Raw genomic sequence first — 19,429 nt, 5'->3', positions numbered from 1 at the left:
TTAAATGTGTCGGGCGGAGCTTCGTGACCGTTCATACATGTCTACGGAGTGAGGCGGCCATCGTGGAGGTTTTTAAGGTCGTGTTTTTGTGGTAGGTGACGTTAACGTCCGTGTTTATTAGCATTAGCGAGCTAAAAAAAAAAAAAAAAAAAAAAAGGCTAATATTGATTACCTTGAGCTTAACAAGAAGTCAGATAAGTTGTGTTTTGGCGGTTAGTCTTTTTTTTTTTTTTTGACTGAAGGTGTTTGCACAGACAGTAAGTCCCTTCTTATCGTCAACGTCGTTTTTTCGGGCCTTGTTCTCCGTCAGACACCGGAGCTGGAAACGGAACCGATCACAACCCGTGTTGTTGTTGTTGTTGTTGTTGTTGTTTGTGTTGATGTAACTTTTTTCCTCCAGGACATTGCTTATATGATCGTCATGAAAACAGAGGGGTTGTTTCCCGTCCAGAAAGCTTCGTCCTCCCGTCACGTGCTGCCATTGTCTCCCCCCCCCCCCCTTTCAGCTGGCGGCCGTCCGGCCTCTGCAGTGTACCTGCGCCAAGCAGGTGTCAGCACATGGGGGGAGGAGGAGGTGGAGGAGGAGGAGGAGGTGGAGGATTTCATCATCATGTATTCATACTAGTCTGGTTTATTTATTTTTTTCCAATTACTCCAGGTTGAGTTGCCTCTGAAGGGGAAGATGTGCAATGGGATGATACAGTCAACATCAGAAACCGCCTGCCGGGCTCACGCCTCCTCCTCCTCCTCCTCCTCCTCCGCCGCCGCACCGTCCTTCTTGCTGCTTCTGTTACTGACCGAGGTGTCAACCGGGCGAGGGTCGGGTAAGAAGCAGCGACATGCGTTTGCTTTCTTTTCTGTGAGGAAACGTGACCGAGCGAGCGGGTGCCGAGGCCGAGGCGATCTATTGAACATTGATTTCAACGTCCGTCCGTCATCTATAGCCGCTTGTATACGGAGCCTATCCCGGGTCACTGATTGCCAAAGAAGGACAGGTCGCCAGTCTGTCACAGGGCCGACACATAGAGACAGATGGAAACAAAGACCGTTCACGTAAAACATAATCATATATATTATTAAGTCAACTGTCGCAACAAAGTAAGTGTTAAAGTTTTATATGCCGGCGTAAACGTAACAGTTTGTCTTCCAATATTCAGTCAAAATTAACATATTTCTGTGGTTTGTGGTAAATCTGATCTCCTGTCACCAAAACCACTTCCATACTACTGAAGTCAAACTTTCCCTTCTGAAACTAACTCCTCAACCGTGAATCCACTTTCAGCAATGCTTGTATTTATTGTGCATAAGTCACACACATAACACATGTCATTTTACTTAGTGCAAAACAGTATGCAGCCATTATCACGATATACATGTTTTTTGGCACATCAAAAATAATACATTTATTATGAATAGTACAATATGGGGCACCCCTGCCAATGATATATTATTAGTCAGTGTAGTTTACACACCAAGCGGGTGTTTACCTATATAAATCAACTTTATAATGAACCTCACTTAAATTAGTTAGTAAATAAATAAAGGTGTTCTACAAAAATGTTATATTGAAACTGTTATAAAACAGGTCTTTTCTTCCCAGGATGTGTGAGGCCATACATGGTCCAGAACAGCTGGGTAAACCTCACAGAAACCAACAGGGGCTCGTTCCCTGCGGGCACAGTACTGCAGTACAGCTGTGACCCAGGTTACCTACCAGATGGACCCCACGTCCTCACCTGCTCGGCACTGGGACTGTGGTCCTCCGATCCTCCTCACTGCATACGCAGCGGTGGTAAGATATTCCGTCCAAAACCATAATTACTTTAAGTCTTTTTCAAGTTTTAAAACATATGAACAATTTTTTAAGTTGGGCTGATAAGTTCTGTTTCTTCCCCCCTCCATCAGCATGTCTACCCCTCTCCAAACCTGAGAACGGGGGCTACACCTGCCACCCGTCCCCCTGTCGACTGTTCTCTCACGGTACTGTGATTGAGTTCTTCTGTAATGAGGGATTCGATCTCAGTGGAGACTACAACTACCTGAACTGTCAAGACGGACAGTGGGACGGCCCCATGCAGATCAGCTGTGTCAGCCAAGGTGGGTCAGTCCTCAAATTCACATCTGTCAAGAGGTTAATATGTTGGTCTTAAAATCTCACACGTCACCATAATAATGCCAGAAAAAAAAAATTGATAAATCAGTCACCTTAAAAAGGTGGTCTGAACACTGTTAACACTCTGAGTTCTGGACCTGTGAAACACTTTCTATCAATGCGTTTCATGAACAAAATGTTAGGAACTGTTTTTTTTTTTTTTTAATTTTACTGTTGTCTCCTTTTTTTAAGGTTGTATAAGACCCTCTATGGTGCAGCATGGCTCAACTAATCTGACAGACACCAACAGGAGCTTGTTCCCAGTGGGCACAGTGCTTCAGTACAACTGTGACCCGGGTTACCTGCCAGCCGGACCCAGCATCCTCACCTGCACCACGGTGGGACACTGGTCCTCTGAGCCTCCTCGCTGTGTACGCAGTGACGGTAAGGACACGCCTCCTCACATCATATCTGGATTCTGCCTTTTTAAGTCGCATCAGCGTTTTATTGTTTGGAGTTTTAATTCAACAACATTTATAGTAGGAATACCAATGGATGCGGACAAAGTCCATTTTTATTACAAGATGAGGCATAATGGCACTTTAGTTGAACATTGGTAGCTCTGATGTTTTTTTATTAATTTATTGTATTTCTTTGTTTGTTTGAACAGTATGTCAGCCTCCATATCAGCCAGAAAACGGAGGTTACACCTGCCATCCCTCCCCGTGCAAAAGACTTTCTCACGGCACCGTGATTCAGTATTTCTGTGATGAAGGTTATATTCTGAAGGGAGACTATAAGTTCCGTACTTGTCAGTTCGGGAAATGGGACAACGTAATGCCGATCAGCTGCGTCATGGAGCAAGGTATGAGCTGACATTTAAACTGTCAGGTGAACAACTGCAAAAGTCTCTACAGATAATTTAATGTTGAGGTTTTTTTTTTTACTCTGAACTGTTGTATCTTTTTTCTTTATAGCGTTTTGCTAAAAATGAACAAAGCATATATTTGTTATTAAAATTAATTTTAGCACTGAACTGTGTTTTTTTGCTGTTGTTTCTTTTTTAAGGTTGTATAAGACCCTCTATGGTGCAGCATGGCTCAGCTAATCTGACAGACACCAACAGGAGCTTGTTCCCGCTGGGCACGGTGCTTCAGTACAACTGTGACCCGGGTTACCTGCTGGACGGATCCAGCCTCCTCACCTGCACCACGGTGGGAGACTGGTCCTCCTCGCCTCCTCGCTGTATACGCAGTGACGGTAAAAACACCTCCTCATCGGCCTGTCACACATTATGTGTGAGAGAAGAAAGTGAGACATAAAATATTATTTGTTTACTGTCTTTGAACAACAAGACAATAACAGTGAAGATGATCGCTCAGTGAAGGTTTTCTCAATCCTGCTGAGGCATAAATCCTTTGAAATCTAGTAAAACATTTCTTCTTCTTTTTCCCCTCAGAAACAATCATTTCAGTTTTATCCTTGTTTTGATGTTTTATTGTTGTCGTGTGTTCTGTGAGATATATTTATCGTGTTTCTTTCCTTGAACAGTATGCCAGCCTCCATATCAGCAGGAGAACGGAGGCTACACCTGCCATCCGTCCCCGTGCCGGAGATTTTCTCACGGCATTGTGATTGAATATTTCTGCGAGGAAGGTTATATTCTGAAGGGAGATTATAAATACCTGACCTGTCAGTACGGGGAATGGGACAGTCAAATGAAGCTGAGCTGCGTCATGGAGCAAGGTAAAGGTTAGATGCCACATTAGAACTGTTAGATAAACGATATCTGTCCAGATCAGCCTGCTAACTGCTTATCTGTCTCACAGACCGCAATCCAAGTTTACCGTTGGGGATGCCGGCGTTGTCTATCGTGGCCTCCACAGCCAGCTCGGTGGCTTTCATCCTGCTCCTCGTGGTGCTGTTTGTACTTCTGCAGCCGAGACTCAAGTCCCTCCATCGGTGAGTCTCCCCTTCAAATAATTTGTCACCGCCAACATGTTGGAAGGGAAACCGTGGAAATAGATTTTAACGTTCCTGTCCGTCTTCCTCACCCAGACGTGATCCGGGCGTGTCGGGGCAGCCCGTGTCCATCATGGTGGAGGGGGTCCAGGTGACTCTGCCCTCGTACGAGGAGGCTGTGAGCGGCGGCGGAACCTCGGCTCTCAGCTCGGAGTCTCGAGTCCAGATCGTGCTGTCTGAGGGTCAGCATGCCACGACGCCGGAGGCTGGCCCCTCTCGGCCTTCTTCCCTCAAACAGCAGCAGTCAGAAATGGCCGTAGTCCACCCCGTTCCACCATCCTCATCTTCCTCATCACCTTCATCGTCTACCTGGGTTCTGGAGCAGGCAGGTGCTGCAGCAGGCACCTCATCCTCACATAGAAGGCCGTCTGCAGGCAGCGACCAACACAGCCTGTCTCTGGACTCGGAGATGGACTACTCTGATGGTAAAGCTGTTTTTACACTCACCTCTCCCCGCTTATTTAACTCCCTTACTTTGTAATGATGCAGACTTCTCTATGTGTCCTCCACAGACATGCCATTGCTGAAGGAGGCCTGAAAAATGCTTCAGCCTTTGGACTTACCCGAGACAGCCAGCTTTGCTACTGACCTGCACTGGTGAGCAGGAGTTTGTCAACACAGCTGTCAACACAGATCGGCCGAACCGCAGAGGCTCTGAGTGACGTCTGAGTGACGCTGTGGGTTTCTGTAGTTCATCTGACCACTCTACAGGAGAGCAGAGGGATTCACATGTACATACACGCTTACATTTTTATAGGAATTCCTAACACCATGTATGTATGTCTGATGTCTGAAACTCGGCTTGAAAAATATGGAACAAAACAGAAAGGAACACTTCTGAACGTCTTAAAGGCTGTTGGGAGAAAGAAAAAAAAAAAAAAAGGACTGATGTTTCTCAGTTAAATGGACAAAACCGCAAACTCATTCTGGGAGTTATTAATGTCATTCGTGTCTTGTTCACTGTTACTTTCCTTTGACAACACATCCCATCATTTAAGAAACACATCGGCAAAGATGCATGAACCTAAATCGCTCAAGTCACGTGCACTCACGACGTTGTTTTCCAAAATTTTTGTGATTCTGCTGCTTGTCCACTTAAGAGTTCACTCTGCTGAGTTGAGGGCCCGCATTCATCACGTCATCTCTCCAAAAAGTTGCATCTCCAAATATGTTTTCTTCTTCACACTTGTACCCTTTCCCCCGATGGCCTTAGCTTTCCACTTCTATGCACAGGTGTCTATAATATGTGAAATAAGGAATTTAAAAAAATGAATGTCAGTCAAATGCCTCCTCCGCTTAGTGATATTATGCGTGGCTTCGTCAGACACGTCACTTGTACACCAGAAAATATTCTCTTCTTAATTTATTCTGTCTCCTTGGGAACTTCCCGTTTTTCAGTCTAGCTGGGGAAATTAAAACATGTGTTTAATTTATTTGTGCCCAGAACGCTGTTGATCAGCCACGGCTTCTTTTAATGCTTCCACAGCTCATGGACAAAGTAGGTCTTTTCACTTTGCAGCTTCAGTTTTTGATTCTACTTCAAGCACATTATATGTGACACTAAAAAAAAAAAACAGTAAGTGTACAGATTAGTGTAATGTCAGTGTTCACTTTGTTTGACTGTCCATCGAGTTTTCTTTTGGACTGATGAATGGATTTTTTTTTGTGAAGATGGTATTTTAATATATGTAAAAAGTTTTAAGTTAAGTTTATTCTGTATATATCATGATCATTTTTGATTAAATATTATTTGAGGTGTTCAAATTGACTTTATGCTTTTTCTATTTAACAGGCTTTCACATCTTCAAGACATCCCAGACTCTTTCTCTTACGTTAAATGAAGTTTCATCAAGGAATGTAATAACATGACACGTCTCCAATCTCAAAACGACAAATGACACATCAATAATTTGTGATTGTGATTATATGAAATCTTTAAAAAAAGAAAGTTAAGTTCCAGCCTTACCTCATTATCTTAATTATTTACCTTCTAGCTCAATATATTCTACACAGAGTTGATATGTTATAAGCTTGATTAAATAAACAATAGTTGCAGTATTAGTGGTTGAAATGCTTCATCAGTTTTTCACAGGCTTGAGTGATGAATATGCCGATGAGGACGCTGAATGGCTGCATACTCAGTATGTTGGACTCAGCTCTCCTCTCGGCTGCCGGTTGCCATTTGCGATGCCGTCAGGGTTTATCGGACTCCTCTGTTTGATCACAACACTGATATATTTCCGTATCTGTTGGATAGAAGGGTGACGTTACAGTCCTGCTTTTGTTTGATCTCAATTCATGTGCGTGGAGTGAACTCGTGCGCTCCTCCGAGGCCTCGCGCTACAAAAACACAGATGTGACATTTACCCTCAGCTGGTGGCTTGGCTGTTTGGCAGCATCTGAAGCACAGGGCCAAGAGAAGGGCCTCGGCGCACTGGAACGTGATGTACAACAGGGGGAAGAGAAACATGGGTCCGATGATCTGTGGAGGAAAGGCCACCTTGAGGATGGCAGCGCACAGCTGGATGTTTTGACACCCTGTCTCCATGGAGATGGTTCTGCTGCATCTAAAAAGAGGCAAAAGAGGCATTTGTATTGCATTACTTTATGTGTTACATTATTTTAACTGGACACACAAATGTACCAATTTTATTAGAATATATCTTGAAGGTTTGAATCGTTTTTCTGAATCCCTCTCTGCTGTATGATGTATTACTGAACATATTGTTTTTATGCATAATGCTTCCTATTTAGATAATGTATTAAATAATCTGGGCAGGACTATTACAATGGACCTGTATTCAGATACTTTACATAAGTAAAAGTAGCTTCATTAAAAGATATAAGTATATTGCATTGAAAACGATACTCAAGCCAAAGTCTTATGAACAAAATTAAATTGTTGGGTTATTACTGTTGGTCAAGATGGAGGGAATTTCAATTATTCTATATACTGTTGGGTATGTAAATACTTTCAGTAAATCATATTTAATCAGCTCATAATATTGAAACATGCTTTCAGATATTTCATGGAGTAGCCAAGAAATTTCAAGCAATATGAAATGGAAAAAAATCAATTACACTGCCTCCAATTTGCAGTTGCACTGCTTAAATAAATGCGTTTACCTGTATTTCGCCGCTGCTATGTGAAACCTGAACTGTGTCCCAAATCCATACCTCATAGCAATTCTAGGCAGGTTTTTACTTAGTAGGGTCCTGCACTCACAGTAGTGAGGTGACTAAATCATTTTACTTTGAAAAGAGTGTGCTGATGTGACATCAATGGTTTTCAGCCCTCAAGGGATCCACAGATCAATGTTGCTTTGAAATATAAGATGCTTTTACCCCTCAAATCCAAGTAAACAAAATCGCTCTTTGGTGGCATCGCCTGGCGTGCTTATGGTATCAAAAAGAAAAACCCACTGACCGCTGCAAAGTTTAAATAACTCCTGTGGAACATTTTAAATCTTACAAGAAGTTGTGCATTGTGAAATTTCACTGCAGTTTAACTTTCATTGAGTTTTACCATGTTTAAGTATCCATGACATCTTTTCCTGTTGCACAATTCATAAAAGTATCATGATTACAGTGGAAAAAAACAGGCGCTAATGCGGGTGGCCCTCGGGATACATTTGGAATATAATTGAGAGAGACCCGCTTGTATAAAGAGAGGTATGCGTAATAATAAACCATCGCTTACTGTGGACTGAATTTGCAAATGACAGACATGACATATCCCAGTGTGTAGCCAATCAGCGGCATCAGCGCAGCCGCGCAAAGAATATCCGGCACGAGGACCATCCATATTGTGTCTTTGACGGCAATGGCGGACAGGACAAAAACTATGATGCTGGAGATTAGCAGGACGGTGAGACCAACCTGTTGAGAAAGCAAAACCACATTACATTGATCAATTTATCTCCCCTCAGTCATAGTTTAGATTCATCATCAGAAGTCTCTTCTTTCTGTCCAAATGCAGCGAACATCATCTGAGAGCATTGAAGTCTGGTCTTAGTTAGCGGTGGAAGACTGATGGCTTCCTGTTGTACAAACCTTCCTGTTTATTACGAGTACACCCACGCTGCCAATAGTTCTGGGAAACACATGCCTTTCGTGACGCGTAGATGCGTCACAATGTGAAAGTCAAGGTAATAAAATGAACGAAGGTTCACTTTCAGAATCCTGCGGTTCACGCTGCCTCTCCATCGCACTTGAAATGAATGAAACCATTTTTAGTAACATAATGAGGTTATGTTTGATTTTAGGTGCGCTCACTTTTTTGACCATTGATGAGTAGTTTGGTTTGTAGTGATTGATCATGATGCCGATCGCACAGGGCGCCAGGGTCAACACGAGGGCAATGATGATGCCGACGAATGGAACGGCATTTTCCAGACCAGGGAAGCCTTGACAGAGGATGTAGAGCAGCAACGGCATCAGAGCCAGGGCCGCGATGCTGGAGCAAGTGGTCATTACAATGCTGGGAGGGAAGAAGAAACATCATTAGACTGACATGTCTGAAATGGGAACATCTCATGTTTCTGTTCATCGGTCGTCTTCGGTACGACGTCCAATCGTGCCGACACAGTTCGAGCCGTCAATCATTGAAAACGGGAATCGATACATCGATGAGGGTTTACCTGAGGTTCATGTCACCTTTCATCATCAGGGAAAAGATGTTTGACAAGCTTCCCCCCGGACAGCAGCCGCAGATGAGCACGGTCACGGCCTTTACGGGATCCAGCTGCAGGACTTTGGCCAGACAGAAAGCAGTGAGGGGCATGATGCAGAACTGGGCCAGCAGCGCGATGGCTACTCCTTTTGGCTTCAGTAGATGGGCCTTGATTTTGGAAAGCTCCATTGTGACGCCAAGAGATATCATAGTGATGGAGAGGATGGTGATGGTCAAAATGTTGATGACTTTGTTTAAGGGCCCCGAGATGTTCAGCATGCCCATGCTTCCGTTGCCTGAGACGTTCCCTCCATTGTAGGCGTGAGTTATTCCCTCGTACACTTCTGTCACGTTCATCGTGCCGCTGTGATTTTACTGGGCTTCCACCTGCCACGCAAAGCAAATCAACTGTATGAACATTATGATTTGAAATCATTGGTACAGATGTTCATATTGATTGAATTTGTAGTTTTTATTTTTTAGATGGAAATGAGCTCATTAAACTGGTTTATACAGCAGCGGCTTGAACCTCCTGCAGGCTATAATTCTTACTGCGGAATATGTTAATAGCTGCTTTCTTCATGTGTTTTTAATGGTTTATATAAGTATTTCTGACCAAAACCATTAGTGCAACTTCCCCTTGTTTGTGAGAGCAACTTCCAGCCTTACCCGCTTCAAGAATGTTTTGTTGTTGTTTAAAAGAAGAAAAGGTCATAAATATGAAGCTTTATTGTGGAAAAGAGCTATTTTGTACGTTCAATAAGACGTGAATTGGGCATTTCTAGGGACAACTTTCAGCTGCTGATCTGGTGTGCTGGTGATCATTTACAGTAAATGGATGATGTATGTTGGAAAAGCTGGAGGGCTTCATATCATAATATAATACATGTGTTTTTAATTAAAAAAAAAAAATTACAAAGGCACAGAAGAACATCAGGCTTTAGCTACACAGGCAATACTTGATGGCATTGATTCCTTTCTGGCTTTTGGTCTTTGGAAATCATAGAATATTAGAAAAATGTGTCAGAAAGAGAGACTCTTCATCTCGTGGACGTACGACTGTAAATGTTGTAGATTAAAGAAAATGCCAACAGGTGCCCTGTTTGGCCGACCAGTGGGTCATCATAAGGGGGCTTCTTTGACCTTTCCCAGTAAAGTATGTGTGCACGCTGCTGGTTTTTCACTGTTTTTGTGCCAAGAGTGAAGCTGTACCATCAGAATCCAAGGAAACGAAATAAACTAGGGAGACATCTAATAAGTATTTAATATGCATGGCATGTATTCCTTTAGGGAAAACAAAACAAGCCAAGAACCCATTATGTTGACAGTGTGAGGACATCTGAAACACTTGAGTCAATCTTTGAACAAAGGTGTAACAGGCATAAATTTAAAGTTAGATATAAAGTGTTGGATTCATGTTTTGAATTTTAGGAACAGTGTTTGTCTGTATTGTTTTACTTTCTCTACTTTTGTACTACTGTCTGATATATCCCATCAAACTGATGTTTTGTACTCTAGTTACTGATTTTGATCTGCTATTTTATGTAGAAATATTTAATGATTGCTGAGATTTAGATCTGTAAATAATTACAAATGCTATGGTGCCATGTTTAAGAAAACACAAGGACAGATACAGGAGATCATTCCTGCCCACTGCAATAAGACTGTACAATAACTCACCTCTGGCAAAATCCATCACAGTACAATAACACTGTTGACTGTGTTTCTTGGTTTGTTTGTATATAATATATATATAGATATATAATGTACTGTACATACTGTGCATTTTATATTTTTTTTACTGCTATTTTATTGCTTTTCTTCTATTTTCTTCTATTATTTCTATTATTATCTTATTGCTTCTGTATGCTGCTGTAGTGAAAAAAATTTCCCCTCGGGGATTAATAAAGTAAATACCTACCTGCCCTACCTAAAACCAGCTGCTCTTTTTTTTGTTTGTTATTATTTTGTCCTTTGATACAATCAACAAAGGTCTTCAAGAGGCAAAAGTAAACTATTTAGTTCTCTGGTTATCAACTGTAGTCTGACAAAGTGCATGTGTGCATGTCGAAATTAATAAACACACATAAAAGAGATCTGCATGACATTTTCCTAACACAAGTCCACAACATTCATTTGATATAAACTTGTACCACTCATACTCTCTAAAAACAAAGATGTTGTAATAAATGCACGTCCTTACCTTCATTTCAGACGACCGGCTGCAGCTTCAAAACTTCTCATCGGCACACTTGTTTCCATCTCGCCTCACATTCTTCTGTCTAACTCCTTTTCTCTGTGTTTGAACCCCCGTGTCCTCCCCTCTCTGTTACATGGGCTCATGACAACACGGTAGGCGTAAACTCTGCTATCCACTCCACAGGAGACCAATAAAATCGCATTACATGGAAGTCCTTCAACATCTATTTTAAATTAAATGTGTTGCAAAGACTTTGCCTGAATCCAGATTTCAAGCCAGTTACTGGAAGTTATCCATCACCAAGAGTGAGGGGTCTCCCCACCTCGTTCCTCTTTTTCAGGACACCGTGGGAAAGCTTGGCATCGGTGGGTTTGATCATTTGAAAAGAATGTAGTTGCTCCATTTGCCCACACTCGCATGTCTAAACAGGCCTTAAATTAATATTATGCAACCAGGCAGAGGAGTGGCTTATCAGTCCTTTCAAAAGGGGGCCTTTTTACTGGGGTGGTTTTGTATACATGGGTTTCCAGCGTATATTGGACAATAATTAAATGTTACTGCCCTAATCTCTAAAGTATGGTAGAGATTAAAGGATCTGCCTCTTAAAAGTCAAATGCACCTCATGTGCAGCAAGTTGTTGGAATCCCTTTACGGGGCCAACAGCTTGCGTTACATGAACTTGCCTCATGCACGGATATCTGGGTTACACTTACCACTTTCATAAAGATCACTGACATTCAAATAGTAAACATAAAGTACTAAACTCACTTGTAATAAATTAACAGCTGGCAGTAAAAGAAGTGGAAAACACAGAGATGAAAATAATTTGCTGATCTGTTAATGGATGAATCAAAAAAACCAAAAGAGGTGTGGTTTCAGGTTTTGGGAGGCACTGAGGACATAAAAGCACTTTTTATGTGTGTATTCAAAGCAATATGTACATCTTATAAATATCACCATTTAAAACTGAATTTAAAAGGAACTACTGACAAGTCTTCTTCCATCTCGACCACATCACACCTGAGCCTTAAAGATTAATACTCTTCATTGATTCTGAAAGTTTTCCTCTCAGGTTCGTCTTGAAAAAGAGATTTTGAATCTCAATGAGATTTCCTGATAATAAAAATGAAGCTCTGCAGTCGGTTAGACAGGACAGATGTACTTACAAACTGTACCCAAATATTGACACTTGTGGACACTGTTTTACCGTCAGACAAGTCTGTGTGTGAGCAAATATGGAATTTCTGGTGCTGACAATTTCTTAAAATGACTGACATAATGAATTATTAAATGTAATACAGATTGATGTGTGTGTGCTCTTATTGAGCATAATATTTTTTAAGTTACTGGTGGCTTGATTAATGTTTTTCACTGGAGAGATAAAGCAGTGAAGACAGAGACAAAGGTTGAGTGGAAAAAAACGTATTTCATGTATATCTTTGCAGTGGGGTGCAGTTGGTTTATAAGCAGTGAAATCCTGCTGTTAGAAACTATTTAAAGGTCTGATGGTGGGGGGGGGGGCAGCTGATTGTGAGCTAGGCCACCATCTGGCCTCATAATCATATGCTGGGAGAAGAGCAGGAGACTAGCTGTTGGACCACACAATGCCCACCTGAGCAGGAGCCTTAGCACAATGCATCCCTGATCTAGGACCTTTTTTTTTTTTTTTTTTTTTTTTTTTTTTTTTTTTTGCAGGTAGGCTACATTTAGACCTCTATTGAATAATGTGGCATCAGATATGATTGTAAAAAAAAAGAAGTTTAAAGCATGACAAAGTGACTATGTCATCTAAAGGATGGAGAGAATCCAGCAGTGCAAGGCTGCAGGACCTGACAGCATCAGCCCTGTGGTCCTGAAGACCTGCGCCGTCCAGCTGGCTGAGGTCCTACAACACCTCTTCAACCTGAGCCTGAAGCAGGCAACTCAGAGTCAAGACATCTGCAGAAGTTCTCTGATGACTCTGCAGTGGTAGGATGTATAAGGGACGGACGGGAGGAGGAGTACAGGGCAGTAGTGGAGGACTTTGTGGAGTGGGCGGGAAGGAATCACCTGCTCCTGAACGTGGCCAAGACCAGAGAGATGGTGGTCGACTTCAGGAGGAAGACGACGGCTCCACAACCGCTGAGAGTTCTGGGAGAGGAGGTGGACATGGTGGAGGAGTACAAGTACCTGGTGTCTCCATGACAACAGACTGAACTGGAAGACCAACATCAACGCTGTCTACAAGAAGGTGATGAGTCGACTCTTTTTCTTGAGGAAACTTCGATCCTTCAATGTGTGCAGCGAGATGTTGGAGATGTTCTACCATCTGTTGTGGCCAGTGAACTGTACTTCACTGTGGTCTGCTGGGGGAGCAGCGTTGGAGCCGGAGACACCAACAGACTTAACAAACTGGTTAAGAAGGCCGGCTCCATCATCGGCTACAAACTGGACAGCCTGGAAAAGGTGGTGGAGAGGAGGACGCTGAACAAACTATTGTCCATATTGGATAATCCTGTCCACCCTCTCCACCTGCTGCAGGGACAGTTTCTCTAACAGATTCCTCCAGCTCCGCTGTCACAAGGACAGATACAGGAGATCATTCCTGATACAGGAGATCATTCCTGATACAGGAGATCATTCCTGATACAGGAGATCGTTCCTGCCCACTGCAATAAGACTGTACAATAACTCACCTCTGGCAAAATCCATCACAGTACAATAACACTGTTGTCTGTGTTTCTTGGTTTGTTTGTATGTAATATATATAGATATATAATGTACTGTATAAACTGTGCATTTTATATTTATATTTTTTTACTGCTATTTACTGCTATTTTATTGCTTTTCTATTATTCTATTCTATTATTTTATTCTATTGTTTCTATTATTGCTTCTGTATGCTGCTGTAGCGAAAAAAAATTCCCCTCGGGGATTAATAAAGTAAAAACCTACCTGCCCTACCTACCTCAAGGAAATGAAACAACCCTGCTGGTCCTGAGGCTGCTCCAACTGGTAGGAGTGTAACGGTGTCCTGTTTTAGGTGAGCACGTCAAAAAATAAAAAATAAATAAATAAATAAATAAATAAAAAAAAAAACCCGCGTGCTGGCCGGGAATTGTAGTTCAAATTCCAGGAAAATCATTTTCTGCAAAAAAAAAAAAAAAAAAAAATGACCACATTTCCCGTAAGGGCTTTGTTTCCTGCCCGCGCATGCGCAGTGTTTGTTTTGCCGTCCATGTGTAGGCGAGTCACGTGTGCCGAAGCCGTCGGTCGTCATGTCTCCGCCGCTGTTAGCACAGCTTCGCCTCCGAGATCCGCTTTTATAATTTGCCTCCAGTTGTCGCCGCACTTTTGGTTTGACAGCTGCTTTTTTTTTTTTTTTTTTTTTTTTTTTTCTTTGTATTTAAAAACTGAAGAATGAGTGAAAACGATGACATCGACGTCGACAGCGATGTACGTGCTTCAGTTTCCTCCTGAAAGTAGCTAGCCAGTGTTTGTTAGCCGAACAACTTTAAACAGTCCCGTTATCTGCTAGCTCCGTGGCTAGGTTAGCATTCTTGGCTAACACGAGATATTTATATTTATATTTATTTATTTTAGATAAAATATGGAAGAAAAAAAAACTCGGGTTTTTTTTTCTGTTGTGATGGAAGTTGTTTGTACGACATTGATTGTTTTCCTGCTCAACAACAACAACAACAACTTGTTTATCGGTAACTCGTGCTGGTCGCCAGAATAAAGCTTTAATCAATTAAATCAAATAAAAAACACTCTTAAATAGATTTAAATGTTGAAAAGACGATGCTGCTACCAGCAAGGTCAGCTCATCTGAGAGGGACGACAACAACAACAACAACAACAACAACAAGGCTTTCTTTTATGTGCTTAGCACACATTTCCTGCTCACGCGGCTCTTGTTTATATATTTATATATATTTATTTGTATATATGATGCATTAAAGAGGTAATAATCCCTTCACGTCAGCTGAGCTATATTTAGCAGGCTTGCTGGACAGCTTGCGAGGCTAAAATGTCCTACTGTCCTAAAAAATGTCCCTCCATGTTTAATTTTAAATCAATACTCTGCTGGTTGTTGTTGTTGTTGTTGTTGTTTATTGATGCACCAAACCAGACTGAATGTGCATCAAGTCCTCGGATCGTCTTGTAACGTAAACACGAGCCTACTAGTAAACCTGTTTGTTAACTGCATCTAATAAATGTGGTTTTCTTCCTTAAACGATCAACTGAAGACTGCACGTGCATTTTTTTTTTTAATTATTATTATTTATTTTTGTACCCTTCAGGATAACATAAACATGAATCACCCTCGTTGCAATCTTTACGCTGAATTTAATATCACCTGGAAAATATCTTCAATTTAAAGTCTCTCCTGGCTGCAATTTGTGTAACCATAGCGATGACCGACCAACACACCAACACCCACCGATCTGTTTTAAGATTTATCAATGAACAGTTACCGGGGCAGGTGTTGTCGGGACGCTGTCCTCTTAACGTGGACTTTGGCATCGTGTCCCGACTCTTTTCAGGACTTTCAGGTCGAAGCTGTTTCCAAAGAACTGAAAGCAAACAGCAGATCGCGTTCTTGTAAACATCATAATTACACCGCAGGTTCCTGTTTGATGTCGAGATGAACACGCAATGACCCTTTGAAGCTTTTTACATATCGCAACTTTCAAAAGAAAAAAAGAAAAAGATATATATATATATATATCAAATGAGAATCATGTGACAACTGTTTTGACTTTGTTGGTTTTATATTGTGCATGTTTGTGTAAACGAGCCTGGTGTTTTTAAGAGATGCCAGTTTAATCGCTGCCCTCTCGTTGCAGGCAGACAAGCGAGCACATCACAACGCGCTGGAGCGCAAACGCAGGGACCACATTAAAGACAGCTTTCACGGTTTACGAGATTCTGTGCCTGCACTACAAGGGGAGAAGGTGAGACATCAGTAAATATATTTGTAGTTTTACGATGCAAGAAGTACCTGCAAAGAAAGAAATACAGGGTTTAAGATTTAAGAGCGAGGGGGTATGATGTCAGTTTTAGGTTTCTGTCATACCAACATATTCCCCCTTAAAAATACACCGAACTTTATGGTGCTATTACTCAAGATCAACTTTAAATGCATTACTGGTTTTGCTATATTTACCTGGGCCAGGTAAAGGCAGACAACAGATGCTAAACACTCGGTATCAATATCCCTACTTCCCCTTCTCTACTTGAACACGCCATCTAGTCTACAGGTTGTTTTTACTCGTGCACACGCAAAAGCACGTTTGTAATTCAATACGGTTGTACGTTGACCTGAAGACAGTCAGCAAGAGCTGTTTAAAGTTCAGGAGACAGCTGCGTGTCTCAGGTACACATGGACTGTCAAGGAAACGTTTTCATCTCCCGCCAACTGTCGTCACAGCCTGCGAACCTGATCACGCCCATATTTAACTGTTTCATGTCATCAGATGCATTTTCAGGTGTCGTATAGATCCTTATTTTATTTTTATTTATTTTTCACCAATCCACGGTGTCTGAACATGTCTCAACTAGAGCAAAGACAAAACTGTCATTTGAAAAGGTGATTCACACAAGTCTTAAAATTAGATAACGAGAAGCAAATTACATAATTGAGACAAAAATATGATACTTAGACATTGACTTAGTGGGGAAAATAATCCAATATTACAGGTCTGTGAGTGTCAATAATCTGAGAATCTTCAGGATGAGCTGTCAGTTTGAAGGTGATTTTTAAAGTCAGGTGTTCTTGGTTCTTGGTGTGATTATTAGGTGAGTTACCTTGTCTGAGCTTCGCAGCACATGTTTGTAAAAGTGTATCGTGGCATGAACAAAGGAGACTCATGGTGATGATGATGTTGTTGTTGTTGATGCTTTACTGTACATTTTTTTTTTTTTTTGATATTTCTTATTTTTACTACCTCTATTTTTATTCTGTCCTTTTTTATTGCTTTTAAAGAATCTTTCCAATGCAGCTGCAGCAAAAATGTCCCCATGCGGGATCAATAAAGTATAAGTATAAAGTATATCCATCCATCATCCATCCATCATCCATCCATCCATCATCCATCCATCCATTATCCATCCATCCATCATCCATCCATCATCCATCCATCCATCATCCTCATTAAATCTTTAGTCTCCACTAATCTACAGTCAAACATATTGTTACACAAACACAGCACCATGTGACTTCTCTTCCAACAAAGATTTCTCCAAAGCACAAGGATTGTAAACGTCCCTGAGGTCTAAGAGGAACTCTGGGTAGCTTCTAAGCAGCTGAAGGCTTCTTACAATGTAAAAGTTTATTAGAAAACTGAACAACAACGGTGTGCACAGCAGTGTTGGCAGGAGAGGGCTCTCCAAAAGGACGAGCCAGAAGGTAGAAATAAGCAATGAGCATCTGTCAGTAAACTAAATCTAAGGAACCCGAAGTCCTTATACCAAAAACTGCTTAATAACTTTCATGTTTTGGAAGTCAAAGCCCTGACATTAATCCAGTACAAATATTGTGGAAGGACCTGAAGGGAGCAGTTCCTGTGAGGACATCCGCCGACATCTCAGAGCTGAATGGGTTAAAATTCCTCCAATCCGACGTGCAGGATTGATCAACAGCTACAAGTAACGTTTAGTTGCATCATTGCTGCAAAAGGAGGTCGTACCAGATACTGAAAGCAAAGCTCCACACACAAATTATTAAACTTCTTTTAGGACGTCGCACCAATGTAGGAATGAAAAGTCATGCATGTGTCGAACACCCTCATGATGAAGTCTTGAGGTTCGAGATGGTGGGTTTTTCCTGTTATGTGTGAGAATCGCTGTCACAAGACAGCTCGTGTCCTCGCTGGATTTTTAACAGACTTGCAGGCGTTGCTCTCAAAGCGGTTTGAAAACAGCTGCAGCCGACTAAATGCTGGAAGAAGAGGGATTTCTCTGCGTGTGCAGACCATCTAATAATAAGTACTAAAAGTGCAAAAGGAAAAGTAGTCTGGTTGAGTGTGGAGGTGTGATGGAGGGAAATATATTTCTCCCACGTACCAGGAACGATTCTGCCATTTGTGCAAAGTTGCTGAAATTGTTTTTTTTTTTTTTCATGATCGACTAAATATTTGCGTGACACTGTTATCTTTGTATTGTTCTGCCTGAACAAATGAAACCGCAGCATTTCCCCATGGATCTGAAATTTTTGCTGACAGAATTCTGTTAAACAGGCTTCCCGAGCACAGATTCTAGACAAAGCCACCGAGTACATCCAGTACATGAGACGAAAAAACCACACCCACCAGCAAGACATCGACGATTTGAAGAAGCAGAATGCACTGCTGGAGCAGCAGGGTGAGTGGTGGGACCAGACAACCGGGCCGAGGGAAGTGGGATGTGGTGTTTTAGCGCCAATATTTTGTGTTTGTACCGCTTGTTGTCTTTGTGTGCTGCATGCAGTTCGTGCACTGGAGAAGGCCAAGGGGAACACTCAGCTCCAGACAAACTACTCTTCTGACAGCAGCTTGTACACAAACCGTAAAGGGAGCGCGGTGTCCGCCTTCGACGGCGGGTCCGACTCCAGCTCTGAGTCGGAGCCGGACGAGCCGCCGAACAGAAAGAAGCTGCGCGTGGAGCCCAGCTAGACCCGGGCGGCCGCCAGCTCCCCACGCCAGACTCTTTTTACCCACCAGCCCCGGCTCCTCTTAACCTGTCCTCACTCAGTCCCGCCTTCTTACGCCAGTCCAGGAGACGAGGTGGAGGCTGAGTGAGAGAGGTGCTGTTACGTGTAAAACGCTTGTACCTTCCTGTATCCTCCTGGCAAGTATCCCGTCACTCCTTTTGTGGCCCAGCAACAACTTTTAAGATCCCCAAAGTGAGGCAGCTCTGCAGTTTTGAAGGACTTGATGCTTTTCAAACCTCATGATAACCATTCATAATCAAATGTGGAAATGACAAGGTATGAGGCTTTAGCAAAGCTAAAAAAAACAAAAAACACTTTCTTTTGGTTGTTTTGAACGACCTCTGCAATCTGTTGGAGTCATGAGACTTTACCACCTTTCACAAATGTTAATTAGGGATAGTTTACCTTTTTAATATTCATATTTTTCCAGAAATGAATGTGAAGTTGCTTTTGAAAATAAAACTGTCTGTTATGCAAGATGCAACCCTCCTTATTCAGTGTAGGTGGCTGACGTTTTTGTCTTTGAAATGTTTGATTCAATTGAATCCCTCTATTTATAGTGACGCACCAAAATTTAATTTCTTATATATATTCTTCTGTCTGGTCTCCATTATGTTTGGCCTGAGATTTTCCAGAGACCCCAGGAGGAGGATTAACGAGTTGACCTGCTGATGTCGTGGATTTTCACAGGTTCAACCATTTATTTTCATCTATTTTTTATTCTTGTTAGATAAATTGTGGGTATAAAAAAAACAAAAACAACCCCTC

The 19,429-nt window shown here is 41.9% G+C and overlaps 3 protein-coding genes across 5 annotated transcripts; 2 read left to right on the top strand and 1 right to left on the bottom strand.

Annotated features, from left to right (window-relative positions):
• Positions 1-2: 2 nt before the first annotated feature.
• On the top strand, positions 3-5,882 carry LOC138632854 (sushi domain-containing protein 4-like). 2 transcript variants are annotated; one of them, XM_069718706.1, is made up of 11 exons: positions 3-91; positions 659-824; positions 1,601-1,792; positions 1,906-2,097; positions 2,345-2,536; positions 2,763-2,957; positions 3,161-3,352; positions 3,644-3,838; positions 3,922-4,054; positions 4,151-4,539; positions 4,627-5,882. In XM_069718706.1, the coding sequence occupies exons 2-11, from the start codon at positions 683-685 to the stop codon at positions 4,650-4,652; spliced, it is 1,848 nt and encodes a 615-aa protein (XP_069574807.1). In that variant the 5' UTR covers positions 3-91; positions 659-682; the 3' UTR covers positions 4,653-5,882. The 2 variants fall into 2 exon arrangements, with proteins under 2 accessions (XP_069574807.1, XP_069574806.1); XM_069718705.1 differs by having other exon boundaries at positions 1,586-1,792.
• Positions 5,883-5,964: 82 nt separating this feature from the next.
• Positions 5,965-11,300, bottom strand: LOC138632856 (hepatic sodium/bile acid cotransporter-like). Its single transcript, XM_069718711.1, has 6 exons — positions 10,990-11,300; positions 8,755-9,173; positions 8,390-8,594; positions 7,815-7,993; positions 6,482-6,681; positions 5,965-6,360 (listed from the first exon to the last, which is right to left on the bottom strand). The coding sequence occupies exons 2-6, from the start codon at positions 9,141-9,143 to the stop codon at positions 6,308-6,310; spliced, it is 1,026 nt and encodes a 341-aa protein (XP_069574812.1). The 5' UTR covers positions 9,144-9,173; positions 10,990-11,300; the 3' UTR covers positions 5,965-6,307.
• A 2,905-nt stretch (positions 11,301-14,205) lies between these two features.
• LOC138632824 (protein max-like) lies at positions 14,206-19,247 on the top strand. Of its 2 annotated transcripts, none has more exons than XM_069718663.1 (4): positions 14,206-14,421; positions 15,819-15,926; positions 18,210-18,333; positions 18,439-19,247. In XM_069718663.1, exons 1-4 carry the CDS (start codon positions 14,386-14,388, stop codon positions 18,621-18,623), a joined length of 453 nt encoding a protein of 150 aa, XP_069574764.1. In that variant the 5' UTR covers positions 14,206-14,385; the 3' UTR covers positions 18,624-19,247. The 2 variants fall into 2 exon arrangements, with proteins under 2 accessions (XP_069574764.1, XP_069574763.1); XM_069718662.1 differs by having other exon boundaries at positions 18,195-18,333.
• The last annotated feature ends 182 nt before the right edge of the window (positions 19,248-19,429 follow it).

This window comes from Brachyistius frenatus, unplaced genomic scaffold, assembly GCF_029030835.1.
Source record: "Brachyistius frenatus isolate BFR_SWC_R1_liver_20210118 unplaced genomic scaffold, ASM2903083v1 Contig_196, whole genome shotgun sequence".
Lineage (NCBI taxonomy): Eukaryota > Metazoa > Chordata > Actinopteri > Embiotocidae > Brachyistius > Brachyistius frenatus.
The sequence above is the reverse complement of the archived record's forward strand: the minus strand, read 5'-3'. Positions and strand labels throughout refer to the sequence as shown.